Below are 15,301 nucleotides of genomic sequence, written 5' to 3'. Positions count from 1 at the left end.
ACAGTGAAGTTCAAGTTTACATTGTGATAAAGTTTTTTAAGACAGTTATTCATTAAAACTAAAACATATATCATCTTTGTGTTTCATCACTTTCTATGAAATTAAGAAAATAGCGCCAAAGACAAGTTTCAAAACAGTTTTATAGCTAAAGTGATTTTTTTTTATTTTGACGTTTTTATTAGCGGGTGCATCAGTATATACTCGTATTTAATCTAGAATTTTCAATTCATTTCTTAAAATAACGTTGCTAAGCATTTTAAGAGTAAATATATTTTTCCCGCGCGCTGTCGACGGCCACAAACACATCAATTACTAAAGCTAATTCCGGTGTCGAGAAAAATAAAATTAAAGATGTCTATGACCGGACCAACGGCAATAAATCATTTGCTTACAGCGCTGGCGACATCAATAATGTTATATCAATTTTGAATTTGGAACATCTTATAAAAAAGTATAACTACTCACTCTCTCATTGAGCAAATGATCACTACGTTTAACTAATATACCAATATATAGGAAATATTGTTAATAATAAACCAAATTTAATAAGAGAGACTGCGACTGACTTTTTTTATAGTTATTCGTTTCAGTCTGATGAGCACCCCGTCTTGTGTATTAAATCCGAGTGACCAAATAGACCAAAATGCCTATTTCAGATTACATAAAATAAGAACATAATATTTGCATAAAAAACTAGCAGCTACTGCCATTTTATTCCAGACGAAGGCCTTCGTAATAATAAAATGGCATTAAGATCCGTTTAGCTGCTTAGTTTTATGGATAAAAATGTTCAAATATGCTTAAATAAAAAAAAAAGCTGAAATTATGTTAATTTAATGTCCCCATAAAATTCTTTTACAGCAACTTTTAAATAACGCATTTGTAATCGTAAGATTAGATTGTAAATAAAGGAAGGTGTAATAATAAAATAATGAATTGGTAATAACGCTAATAACATTTGTTCCAGATAATGGGCGTTGTGGAACACCCGAAGATGTGAGACCAATGGAAGGAGGTGGAACGCTATAATGCCAAAAATACATTTAAGGAACCGTAATTGTAGTAACTAAGTTAATAATAAGTTTTAGCAATAGCAAGCATAGCCAAGCATTTAACGAACTTAAGACCGCAGATAGAGAACCCGAGGTTCGCAAGGTGGACGTCTAAGTTAACAATATCATCAAGTTAATAAATGTGCTGGGCATTCCAATGTAATTAAACTGTAAAAATGTAAGTGAAAGACAACAGTTAGAGTCGGGGAATAAGAGCGAGGGTGAGCTGTAGCAATGTGTTGCTGAGCAGTGCAAGCCATCTCGATTTAGATATTTATCGATGTTAATAATTATTAAGTGTTTTATAATAAAGTTTTGTATGTAACACCTCTTTTATTAAGCGTAATCCTTCAACAATATCAAAGAAACAGGTAATAAGATAAAACCGATTATAATATTAATAAAACGAAAATAAACATTGAAGTAAAAATAAATATAGTAACGAAGCAACAGTCTGCAACAACAAAACTATTTAAACCAATAAAAATAAGCGTCAACAACTTGACTATTTCAACTAAAAATTTTTGGCACGCACTCCAATGATATACTGTTATGAAAATGTAATAGAACAGAACGCGTTACTAAATATCAACATAAACAAACCGAGTATAACGTCACGATGTACAATATGTGGTGGTTAACCGCTATACAAATAACTGATGTTTACGATACTCCTAAATAGTCGTAGCGTTGGCCAGGTTCCAAATGGACTGACTTCAGTAATTGATAAATACATGCCTCGTTGATAACCTTAGATCTGTGAATGAGCAGTTTAAGGATGGCGAAACATATAGATATCGATTGCTAACGTGATTTATAATAGTCATGATTGACGAAATTATTCTACTGCTGTTTCTTTCTGAAAATGCGTTACAATATAGGATGACTTTTGGACTTCGTCACCTTTCATATTTTCAAATAATAATCTATACCGAATCATGTTTATTTTTATTGTCAGTATCTGATCTATCTGTACTAGATTCTTTAATATCTGAACTAGATTCAGTTTTATTTTCTTCAATGGATTGGGCTTTTATTGGCACATTACTGTCCACTGTTCTAAGGTTTTTTATATTTTGAATAGTCTCACGATTTTCTAAATTATTTTGAACCTTATCTTCTTCGTATCGCACACGAATAAAACGTCTATTTAGACGTGAAGTAGATGTCGCTTCGTCTTTCGCATTTAACGACGACCGTTCGGTATCATTAACATCTGATGCATCTGGAATATCATCATCTGTTACAATATTTTCTACATTAAGACTTTCTTTTGACTTTCTATCTTTACCAAGTAGTGAACTTTTGACAACACGTTTAGAATTCTCTATCGAGGTTTTTGCAATATCTATTGTAAGCATATGCTCTTCATTTTCTTCTTCCATAACTTCTTCAGAGTTAGTCCTGCTTATTTTTGCAATTACGATTTCTTTTTCTGATTCTTTGCTATTTACATTTTCAGATGGTTCTGAAAATTTCTTTAAGAGTAGTGATGTAGTCGCTTCTTCTTCCTCTATCAGTAACACATCTTTTTCACTAGTTTTAGAGCTTTCGCCGAATAGTTCGACAGATTTCGGTTGTTTCTTGTGAAATAATTTCTTTGCTTTTTCTATTAGGGTAGAAGGTTTCTTTAATGCCTCTTCTACATCTCTAGGACTTCTCGGTTCAGATGTATTTTTAATTTCATAAAGAGACTTACTCGATGGTTCTCTAGACTGCTCTAAATGAATTTCGCTTTTTACTTTGTCCAGAAATCCTACTTCTTCAGTACTTTTTATCATATCGTTACCATTATTAGTCTTACTTTCATTCCACATTTCTGTATCCGCGGAACCTATATCTGTACGAGACGGTCCACGATCTAATATTCTGTTAGGATACTTATCTCTGGAAGTGTCTGACGAAGATACTCTTTGTTTAGATATTTCTGTATCTATTTCTTGTTGAGATACTTCTACAATTTCTGTAGGACTTTCAATTTGTTCAGAAGAAACAATAACTGTTTCGCCTGTTCCTACAGGTGATGGAGACGAGGATACTGTTTTAGATGGCGGCCGTGGCTGAAATGGAGTTGATCCAGGTGGTCCAGGAGGATCTTGGCAAGATGACGTAACGTTCTCTTTGAAATGCTGTCCTTTATTCATAGCATTGTCTGCCTGACCTGGCTCCATACCTCCCTGTGTATGTCTACGATCATCATCAAACTTCATACATTTAAAAATGATATCTTTACTTATAGGGAAATGTTCTAGTAGGTACTCCCAGTCGGTCAATTGAAGCGTAAGGACTCGGGATTTGGTGATCGTTTGATATGTGTATGCATAAGATGTATTGCGGATTACACCTTCATACTGCGAATGAAATATATTAATATATTAATAATAATCCATACTAATGTTATAAATACGAAAATATAAGTCTGTCTGGTACATTTTCATTTAATAAATAAATTTCAATGAAATTCGGCGTGAGATCTGTTCATATAAGTTAAAATAAAAGTAGCCTACGTTAATCCATGTTCGATCAGCTACCTGCCAAAAAAAAGTCCCATCAAAATCGGTCCAGCCATTTCCGAGATCAGCCGGAACAAACAGACAGACAGACAGACAAAAATTTTAAAAAATGTTATTTTGGTTTATGTACCGTATTTATATTCATATGCATTTATTAAAAATCGGTTATTTCAATATTACAAACAGACACTCCAATTTTATTTATATGTATAGACGTATATATTACGCCGACCCCAAATAAATGGGATAAGGAAAATGTCAGGACAGAAGTTCATTTGTTTTACCATTCCAAAGTAATCTCCCGTGGTGAACACCTTCGAGGAGTTGTGGTTTGATGCCGTTTCCTGAACCTGGCCCGAATGTATTATATACATGGAGTCAGTAATCTCGCTCTCCTTCACTACATACATGCCTGAACATCCAAAAATAAATCTTAGAAGTTTGGTTTTCAAGCGATGCTGGATAGTTATCATCATATCTGTCTAGGGACAGACAGCGACAGCGACTTTGTTTTATACTACGTACTGATGTATACTTAAATCTTTAAAATTACGCAAGGGATTTTGAAGTGTTATATAACTAGCTTCCTAACTAACCCATCCCGGCTTCGTACATGTATATGTATTATACATATAAACCTTCCTCTTGAATCACTCTATCTATTAAAAAAACCGCTTCAAAATCCGTTGCGTAGTTTTAAAGATTTAAGCATACATAGGGACAGACAGACAGCGACAGCGACTTTGTGTTATACTATGTAATGATGATAATATAGAGTAGAATAGAATTATATTAATAGAAATATTTATTACATCACCAATCAGTGATGATGCTAAGAGCACTATATAAATTATTATCTATACATAGAAATAAAATTGGAGTGTTTGTTTGTAATATTGAAGTAACAGACAAAAATTTTTAATAATGTTATTTTGGTGTATATACCGTTAACCGTATTCATATTCATATGCATGTAGTAAAAAACAGTTATTTCGATATTACAAACAGACACTCCAATTTTATTTATATGTGTAGATGTATAGATTAAATATTTAATAAATATATAAATAAAATATACGTAATTACGTATGTAGTAAGACTACCTGCATTATAAATATACAATTGTAGATGCCCCACGAGTTGCCTCAGGAACGCGGGTTCACAATATTGAAATATGGGATTCTGAAATTAAAATTATCAACCGGTGATTACGATTGTTATAGTTTTCCGTAAACCTTTGTTTTTTTTTATTAATACACAATAATTTGCTACTCAGTTAAGTACACAGTCCTATTTATCCGAAGTAGAGACCAAATTCAAAAATCATTTATTCATGTAGAACATTTTAGCCGCTTATGAACGTCAAGTTTTTACATTATAATTTTATTTTCCTATCGTCCAGTTCGGTATATAGATCCAATTGAGAAGAACTGGCAAGAAACTCTATTGAATTACTTTTTTTTTAAAAGCCAGTTTATTTACAATGCATAGGTATTTATATAGGTGTCTATGATATTTATAATTCAAAAGTCATTTATTCATGTAGAACATTTTAGCCGCGTCAATATTTTTATATTATATTTTTTTCCCTACCGTTCAGTTCGGTATATAGATCCAATTGAGAAGAACTAGCAAGAAAATCAATTGAATTACTTTTTTTTTAAAGCCAGTTTATATACAATGTATATTTATATAGGTGTCTATGTCTAACATTAAATGTTAATATATGTCAAAACTTTACTTCAATGTAGTACTATTACGTAGACTTATTATGTATGTACAATTATATAGAGTTTCTTACCTATTTTGTCAGTTTTTACAGGAAAAATGAGGCGTTTTACAATGATATTTTATACAATTAGGTATTGTTTTGCAGAAGTCTATTACTTTACTTAAGGGATTTATATCATTTAGTTTAATTCCCTTTACCATTAGCGTGAGTACGACCACAAATATTTAGTGTAGAAATTTGACCACTTACTGGAAGCGTTACGACTATTGGTGATGATGCACCCGTCTGCGCTAACGGTTTACGCCGCCGGGCATCAGTGGATGATGATAAAATGAACATGAAATCAGGTCAGTTAGCCCATCTTGGCAAATGGCAATTTACCACGATGGTTTCCGTGGGGAAACGTGTGTGGAGGTCTACCTGACATGGTACATTGCTGGGAAAAGCGACCCACATTACTAACGATCCCTTTCTCGCCCAAATAAAGACGATTTCCATTCAATGTGATTCAATATAATGTGATGAAAATGATTTTAGTGATAAGATGTTGTAATGGTAAATAATGGTAATTGGTACTTTGTATTCACACGTTTCGACTTGTAAATGTAAACTTACAAGGATTATTTAAAAGAGCAACACACAAGTTTCTTGCTCGTTCTTCTTGTGATGAGACAGCTTTCCGAACGAGTGGTAGATAAAAAACAAATTGTTATGACTATTCAAAAGTGCTTAAATTAAGTTTATTTGAATAAATGATTTTCTATTCTATTCTAATGATAATATGATGATACTTACACTGGTCAGATGTGTTAAATAAGCTGCAGACATGACATTCAGTTTGATGCACAACGGTGCAGTACTCAGGAAGTGCGGCACTTGCTCGCCGCGCGACTCCCGCCATAAATGCAAAGAATATTTGTTCACAATCTTCACTAGGTTTTTGGATAATCGGTTGTTTTTCAGAAACTCCTAAATCGATGTTTAATATCAATAATATTAACTCAGGACATTTCACACAGTGCCACCCAGATCCCACTGATCGATCCCGCGTCGAATTCAAAGGAGGATCGAAATTACGACGGCCTGTGCGCAGGTTCGAAACCCTAGCGGTGCCCTCAGACTAAAGTCGTGTCCGTCAGGTGGGAGTTGGCCTTCAGCCGCTCCATAAGGCCTTGGTTGGGGTTGGGATGTCATATACACTCGAGTCCTTCCGCGTGTTTGGAGTGCCATCTGCACTCGCCTGCTATAGTTCGGTGAAGCTGTAAAGGCCAGCTGCGGCCAATAGCATTAGAAGCAAAAAAACAGCAGTGTCACCTAGTTCCAAGTGAAGTAGAGCTTATGTTTTGGGTACTAGACAACTAATGTAAATAGTCAGATACATTTTTTTTTGTAATTACATACATACATACATAAACAATATATATATAGAAAACACCCACCTAGAGCTTATGTTATGGATACTACATAACTGATACAAATACATAGATATATATTTTTGTAAATACATACATATTATACATAGAAAACATCCAGACCAACACAAACAATCATACTCATGAATACAAATGTTTGTGCCGTGCGAGGAATCGAACCCGCGACCATCGCATTCCAAGTATGGCTATGTGCTAAACATGATATACATAGAAAACACTCAGACCGATACAAACAATCATACTCGTGAATACAAATGATTATACCGTGCGAGGAATCGAACCCGCGACCATCGGATACCAAGTATGGCTATGTGCTAAACATGATATACATAGATAACACTCAGACCGATACAAACAATCATACTGATGAATACAAATGTTTGTACCGTGCGAGGAATTGAATCTGCGATCATCGGAATTAAGGCGGTCTGCTAAACCACTAAACCGCTACAGCGTCAACTATTTCGTTATTTACTAGTGAATTCGCCACGAATGTTAACTCCCTTTACTCTCATCCTAATATCCAGGGTATACCCTCAAAACAGCTCAATATATAATTTGAAAGACATTAAAATGAAAACATATATTTATTACTGTGTTTTGTTTATCTATACATATATACATATAAATAAAATTGGAGAGTCAGTTTGTGATATTGAAATAATCGTGTTTCACTACGCGCATATGAATATAAAAACGGTACAAACACCAAATATTTTTTACAATTTTTGTCTGTCTGTCTGTCTGTTCCGGCTAATCTCTGAAATGGCTGGACCGATTTTGGCAGGACTTTTTTCGCAAATAGCTAATGTAAATTTTACAAAAATTAATTTATATTCCACGCGGACGAAGTCGCGTGTACAGCTAGTACAAAAAAATTAAGACAGCGTACCTGCAACTCTAAATATTTGCAGTAGAAACTGACAGATCTAAATGACTGATACTGAATGATGTTGGAGAATTCACCCACGTACACCATGTACACCATAGTTGATATTATCTGAAGAATGGACACGAAAACCACCTGGTGAAGAACAAGGAAGGATTAAAAAGTGGTCTGCGTACCTTTGTGTTATCTATTTCAGACAAATTCAAATTCAAAAATTCAAATTCAAATTCAAAATATCTTAATTCATGTAGGTTTATTACAAACTCTTATGATATGTCAAATCTACCGTCAGTTCGGAATGATTTCGAGATGAGAAGAACTGACAAGAAACTCAAGAGGTCTCAAGGGTTCTTCTTATAGATCTGATTGAACAGAGATTAAGTGCGTAGCGGTTTCTATGTTGATTATCGGATGCCTAATCCTTGTTGTTAATTAAATATATATAAATAAATATTTATTAAAAGCAACACACAAGTTTCTTGCTTATTCTTCTTGTGATGAATCTGCATTCCGAATAAGCGGTAGAATAAAAAAACTTGACTATTCAAAAGTGCTTATATTAAGTTTATTTGAATAATGATTATTTCTTTCTTTCTAACAATGGTTTCCAGGGGGAACCGCGTGGAAGTTAACCTAGTTAGTACATAGCTAGCAATATGATCAATTCACATTACTAACATTTCTCTTTCCCACTCAGGGTTATTATTATTACACCAACAAGGTCAGAATCAACGATCAGACATGTTCCGGACTTCAGTGGATCTATAAATGAATTTCAAGTGGTTTGCGCAACGGAAATTATGAAAATCATAATAAGTACGCGATGCGAGCGGCATGCTGGTTGGCAGCCGTTCAAGAAGTTCACGAGGTTTCGACACGCCCTCACAACTAGGGTTGCCAACTTTACCTATTTAATTAGGATGTCCTGAACTTTTAATTGATTTATCAGTGATCTAGCGGTTTAAGACACTTCTTTACTTCCGATAGTCGCAAGTTCGATCCCTCGCACGGTACAAACATTTGTATTCATGAGTATGATTGTTTGTATCGGTCGGGGTGGTTTCTATGTTATTTTTATCAGTTGTGTAGTGCCCATAACATAAGCTAGCTTAACTCCGTCTTAAGCGCCATCTAGACCCACTAGATGGCGCTGTGTGAATTGTCTTGAGATTTCTTTTTATAGTACGCCGGTGGTAAACGAGCTTACGGCCCATCTGATGGTAAACGGTTAGTACCACGGTAGTAGTAACCGTAGCCTATGGACGCCTGAAACACGAAGGGTACACGTGCGCGTTATTTTTTTTTTATTGGATTGTTTGGGCTATTGTCAGATGTGTAGCACCTGTAGCACTGCGACCTACATAGATCTATTGTGCTCGCCCTTTTCTGAGTTCGCTACCTAGACCCGTCAGGGACAAGAATTGAAGGATATTCTTAGGAGCGATCGTTTTTATCTCCTCGGGAAAGAGTGTAAACTTTCCAAAGGAGATATTTCGTTTATGCATGAGTGGGCTACAACCACATAGGATGTGAAGCGGCGTTTCCTCTTCAGTTTGGCAGAATCTGCAGATACTTGTCGTGCATAGGCCTAGCTTAGCCATATGCTTGTTCAATTTGCAGTGTCCTGTGAGGGCCCTAGTCATCATGCATATGTTGCTTTTACTCAATAGCAGTAATCTATTGGAGTATTTGGTCGAGAACGTCACGTGCGCGTTGCGGACCCTTAAGTTTAATTTGTAATAAGTAATATCCATAACTCAAGCTCTATTTAGTTGATAGTACTATATATGTATATATAGAGTAACTACTATATTATAGAGTTACTAAATGTAGTACGTATATTGTACTGGCTTAAATTTTTTATATTGATAACTAGCTGTTCCCGCGACTTCGTCGATATAAAGTTAAATTCCACGCGGACGAAGTCTACGTTACTCGTTATTACATCAGCTACCTGCCAAAAAAAGTCCCGTCAAAAATCGATCCGGCCATTTCAGAGATTAGCCGGTATAAACAGACCGACAAACAGACAGACAAAAATTGTAAAAAATGTTATTTTGGTGTATGTAACGTATTTATATTCATATTTCATATGCATGTAGTAAAAAACGGTTATATCAATATTACAAACAGACACTCCAATTTTAATACAATAAACAGATGGGTTGAAAGGAGAAATAAAAATTTGTACGAAAGTATCGTTATTTTTAAACAAGAAGCTTGAAACTTTTTTAGTCTGTTCATTAAATATAAATAAACATGACACTCAAAGTTTGTAAATGTTTTACCCTTAAGAGGGTAAAATAATAGGGGATGAAAGTTTGTATGAAAAGTCGTCATTTACGACGCTACGACGGAAGATGAAAGTTCTTTTGGCTTTTTTGTATTATATTATTGAAAATTTTTTCAATATTTGCTCAATGTAATTCATTAAAGTCGGTCACCCTAGCAACGTTCATTTACGACGCTAGGATGATAAAAGTTCTTTTGGCTTTTTTGTATTATATTATTGAATATTTTTTCAATATTTGCTCAATGTAATTCATTAAAGTCGGTCACCCTAGCAACGTTCATTTACGACGCTAGGATGATAAAAGTTTTTTGGCTTTTTTGTATTATATTATTGAAAATTTTTTCAATATTTGCTCAATGTAATTCATCAAGTCGGTCACCCTAGCAACGTTCATTTACGACGCTAGGATGATAAAAGTTCTTTTGGCTTTTTTGTATTATATTATTGAATATTTTTTTCAATATTTGCTCAATGTAATTCATTGAAGTCGGTCACCCTAGCAACGTTCATTTACGACGCTAGGATGATAAAAGTTCTTTTGGCTTTTTTGTATTATATTATTGAAAATTTTTTCAATATTTGCTCAATGTAATTCACATTCACCCTAGCAACGTTCATTCGACGCTATGATAAAAGTTTTTTTGGCTTTTTTGATTATATTATTGCATCAATATTTTCAATGTAATTCTTCCGGTCACCCTAGCAACGTTCATTTACGACGCTAGGATGATGAAAGTTCTTTTGGCTTTTTTAGATTATATTATTGAAATATTTTTCATTATTTGTGTATATATATCGGTCATATATTCATTTATGACGCTAATATGAAAGTTCATTTGGCTTTTTTTGTAAATTATTGAATATTTTTTCATTATTTTAATGTAATTCATCAGGCGGTCTCCCTAGCAACGTTCATTTACGACGCTAGGATGATGAAAGTCCTTTTGGCTTTTTTGTATTATATTATTGAATATTTTTTCATTATTGTTCAATGTAATTCTGCACTCGGTCACCCTAGCAACGTCCGACGTTAGGAAGATGAAAGTTCTTTGCTTTTTTGTATTATATTATTGAATATTTTTTTTCATTATTTGAGTAGTCCAAATTAAAGGATGGCAACGTTCATTTCAGAGCAAAATGTAGTTCTTTTGCTATTTAAATTATTGAATATTTTTTTCATAGCGCCATCTAGTCCCAACGTAGCAGAGCAAATATCTCTGCTCTCTCTATCTCTCTCTCTACTAATCTCAATCTTATGTTATGTGTACTAAGACAACTGATACAAATATATATATATATATATATATATATATATATATATATACATATGTATGTGATGTATAATAATATATTTATCATAGAAAACACCCAGATACAAATAATCATACTCATGAATACAAATGTTTGCAACGTGCCAGGAATCGAGTAGTCCGCGACTATCGAGCAAAAATGTAAGCCTATATAACCCTGGACTGGAACACCGAGGCCAAGATTATATATATATATATATATAAATACATAATTTTCTTTTTTCGTAAATACATACATATTATAGGTGGAAAACCGCGTTACAAACAAACATACTCAGATTACAAAAAAATTGTGCCTTGTCGACACCATCGGTAAAGACATTAGTACAATATGTTGCTATATATATGTAAAATTTCATAGATTACATCCAAAAGTTACTAAGGTAAGAAAGAGTAACAAACTAATGAACTCACTTTCTTATCTTCTTCTCTTCTTATATTAATATCAATATTTGACACTAGTCAGATTTGCAACATACAGTTGACATTTCTGGTTATCAGCGGTTATAGGCTATGGTATACCAACAGGCGGGCCGTATGTTTTACCACATTCGTGTAGGAATAAATTAAAGTGGTCAGATTTGCAACGCGTACGTGACATTACTGGTCTGTCAGGTGGTTATAGGCTACGGTAACCATTTACCATCAAGACTAGCCGTATGTTTTACCCATTTGTGTAGGAATAAATTAAAGTAGTCACATTTGCAACGCGAACGTAACATTTCTGGTCTGTTAGGCGGTTATAGGCTACAGTAATCGTTTACCATCAGGCGGGCCGTATGTTTTACCACCATTGTGTATAAATAAAGTGTTCACCTCTGACTGCTTCTTGGGCATAATGTCCCCGACGCCATTTTGTGTGAATGTGGTCAGAACAAAATACACCGAGCAGATATAGTAATTGTGACACCAACTGCCTCCAGCATCTGACAAACATTACAAGTTTTTTTTATTTTATTTATTTTATTTATTTACTAGCTATACAAGCGACTTCGTCCGCGTGGAACTTAACATTATTTTTCTAAAATAAAAGTAGCCTATTACATCAGCTACCTGCCAAAAAAAGTCCCGTCAAAATCGGCCCAGCTATTTCAGAGATGAGACAAAAATTGTGGAATATGTTATTTTGGTGTATGTACCTTATTTATATTCATATGCATTTAGTAAACAACGGTTATTTAAATATTACAAACAGACACTCCCATTTAATTTTTATGTATATATGTATAGATTAACAGAAAACCAAGGCTGACACACAAAAACACTAAGCCACTGACAGGCTTTTTCAAATAACAACAATAATTCTGATAAATTTGACAATCTATACATATTAATAAAATTGGAGTGTCTGTTTGTAATATTAAAATAACCGTTGTGAATAATAAATAATTTCATGAAAATTTCTACACATGTTCTTGGAGCATAGAATGAACATAGCTTACTTTTCTAAAAAAAATGCGAGCGAAACCGCGGGTAAAAGTTAGTTACTATATATAATATGCCCATTATACTTAACTGTTGTACATCCAAGAGGATCGCGGCTTGATCTCGTCTTCCATTACCCCTATGTAGTACCAGAGGCAGGCGGTGGTGTGCACGAATAGTGTGAACCAGATCAGCACCGAGAACACGGTGCTCAGCGTCAGGTTGATGGTCAGCCGCTCGTGGTGACGCTTCAGGCACTTGTGTACAGTTACCTACATGATTGGGTAGTACTGAAATGGCAACGCATGTTGGTCCGCTCCGATCGGTCCAATGTCTAATTCCAACGGGGATCGAAATTACGGCGGCCTGAGCCGAGATTCGAACCCCTAGCGGTGTCCTCAGACTAAAGTCGCAACAAATCTAAACACTTGCGCGGTGGAAACAAGTTTTTGTCTTCTAGAACAACTGAAAAAGATTTTTATTCATTCTACGACGATGGCAAGGACAAACAAGTCTGGATGAAGTCGAAATAATTGTCGCGAAAGGCGACAACATTGTCAATTCATTAATTTCCGGTACATATATATAAAATATTAATGTAGATATTAACATAAGTTTTAATAATAATATAGTATACCTATATAGCAATAAAGGTACTTACAATCCTGAACATTCTGTTGAGTCTCAACCAAGAGAACAACATCCAGCGATGCCTGGTCGCAAGCAAGCTAAACACCTCGATGGGGACACACGACAGTATGTCGTATTTGAATTCGCTTCTAAAATATCTGCAATAGTGTATCGTTGCGGGGTAATAATACTATTGTAAAGTATTATTTTATAAACAGAGTTTTATGTGATACTAGCTATCACGGCAAACGTTGTTTTGCCTTAAAATAAAATAAAAAAATTAGGGTTGGACTACACCTAACATTTAGGGGGATGAAAAGTAGATGTTGGCCGATTCTCAGACCTACTCAATATGCTCACAAAATTTCATGAGAATCGCTCAAGCCGTTTCAGAGGAGTATGGGAACGAAAATTGTGACACGAGAATTTTATATATAAGATATAAAGAAATCATTATTCATGTAGGACATTTTAGCCGCTTATGAACGTCAAATTTTTTATATTATAATTTGCAAAAAATATCATGAAATAAGTGTGACAGAATTTCCGGATGACCCCAAGATTGCATTAAACTTACGCATTCCTCAGCGGCAGTAGTATCTTTCTCAAATGCGCTGACTCCACGATATAAGGCAGTGAGTACTGCATCAATATCTTCACAGAGAACCCCAAGTCGAGCGCATATAGCAACAAAATCACCAGGAGGCTGTTATTTTGGAACCCCGCGTTGTATACATCCATGTAGATGCAAAGCATGGAGACTATTATGAGGTACATTTGGATCGACTTGTCTTTGAAGTAAAGGTGCTTTATCAGGCCTTTGCGACTTCGTATCACAGTTGGCGAGCTCACGCTGCGGTCTCGTAAGTTCCGCATGGAGTCGGAACTACCGGCGATGTAGTTCTGCAAATGTTAACGTGTGTAAAAGTGTGTATACCGAGAACTTCTTGGGCTAAAGATTTCTACCCTCTAGGTAAGGTTCAAATTTGCCTGACACGAAATATATATGTCAGTTTATATTTCCTATTAGCTGCCTTTACACTCTTTACGCTCTTTCAGGCGTGAATCGGCATTCACACGTAAAAGAATATGCTTGATATCAGGGAAGACTGGAGGATGGTTGTATGAATTCAGATCAGCTTTAAGAGAATAAACGTTGTATAAAAAATGGTAACGTTATGTTATCTGTGATACTATAAACATTTCAGGCACATTATCAGGTATTTGTGTATAGATGGAATAAAAAAAATACATATATATTTTTTTAATAACGCGATGACTGCGAACAGGGACGAATGGAAGCGAAAAACATTACGCCGACCCCAAATAAATGGGATAAGGAAGAACAGATGATGATGATATATTTTTAAATATAAAATAAAAAAAATTAAATTGTAGAGAAAAACTGAATTGTACAGAATATTAAATATAGAAAATGAAATCAAAATATTAAGTATACAAGAAAAATTAAGAAAAATGTGTGTAATCCATGTTTTTGATTAGGAGTGTTTGTATGTGTAGGTCTGTGTAGATAGCAATTATGCGATTGTGTGCTTGTTGTCATTTTACGACTGTACGGATCTTATTCAAAGACGTGACGATATATCACATTATATCAACACTGTGCTATTGTAATCGAATTATTTCTTTAAAGAAATAAACATTTTTTCATTTTCATATATGTGGAGGAAGTATAAATAACAGCTGACCGGATTGTTGGCCCTGTGGTTGTCAATGAGGGCCAGTACTGAGGGGAAGTCAGCGACGATGTGTCTGAAGGCGGCGGCGCTGATCTGCAGCACGTGCGTGCGGCAGCCAGCCACCACCGACACGCGGCTACGGGCGCTCGAGGTACCCTCAATGTTCCCCACCACGCTGTACGAACCAGATGTGGACATATATTAGCACACTTTCATCTTGTAGCTAGTACACATAGTAATGTCGTAGCTGTTTGTCCTTACGGCTATCGAAGGGTAAAGGCACAGAGACACCGAGTCATCTGTGTTGTCACTAATAGCTGACAG

At 34.9% G+C, this 15,301-nt stretch overlaps 1 protein-coding gene across 1 annotated transcript in view; it reads right to left on the bottom strand.

The window, feature by feature from the left end:
* Window positions 1-1,215: 1,215 nt before the first annotated feature.
* The window catches only part of LOC131843082 (uncharacterized), a 40,198-nt gene continuing 26,112 nt past the window's right edge, over window positions 1,216-15,301 (bottom strand). The window contains 11 exon segments of the mRNA XM_059191678.1: window positions 1,216-1,220; window positions 2,029-3,403; window positions 3,850-3,977; window positions 4,669-4,747; window positions 6,093-6,266; window positions 7,623-7,754; window positions 12,039-12,148; window positions 12,739-12,919; window positions 13,309-13,435; window positions 13,855-14,180; window positions 14,987-15,152. Coding sequence (XP_059047661.1) covers window positions 1,216-1,220; window positions 2,029-3,403; window positions 3,850-3,977; window positions 4,669-4,747; window positions 6,093-6,266; window positions 7,623-7,754; window positions 12,039-12,148; window positions 12,739-12,919; window positions 13,309-13,435; window positions 13,855-14,180; window positions 14,987-15,152 — 2,803 coding nt within the window.

The sequence above is a fragment of the Achroia grisella genome, unplaced genomic scaffold (assembly GCF_030625045.1).
Source record: "Achroia grisella isolate CSIRO2021 unplaced genomic scaffold, CSIRO_AGI_Agris_v1 utg2770, whole genome shotgun sequence".
Taxonomy (NCBI): Eukaryota; Metazoa; Arthropoda; class Insecta; order Lepidoptera; family Pyralidae; genus Achroia; species Achroia grisella.
The sequence above is the reverse complement of the archived record's forward strand: the minus strand, read 5'-3'. Positions and strand labels throughout refer to the sequence as shown.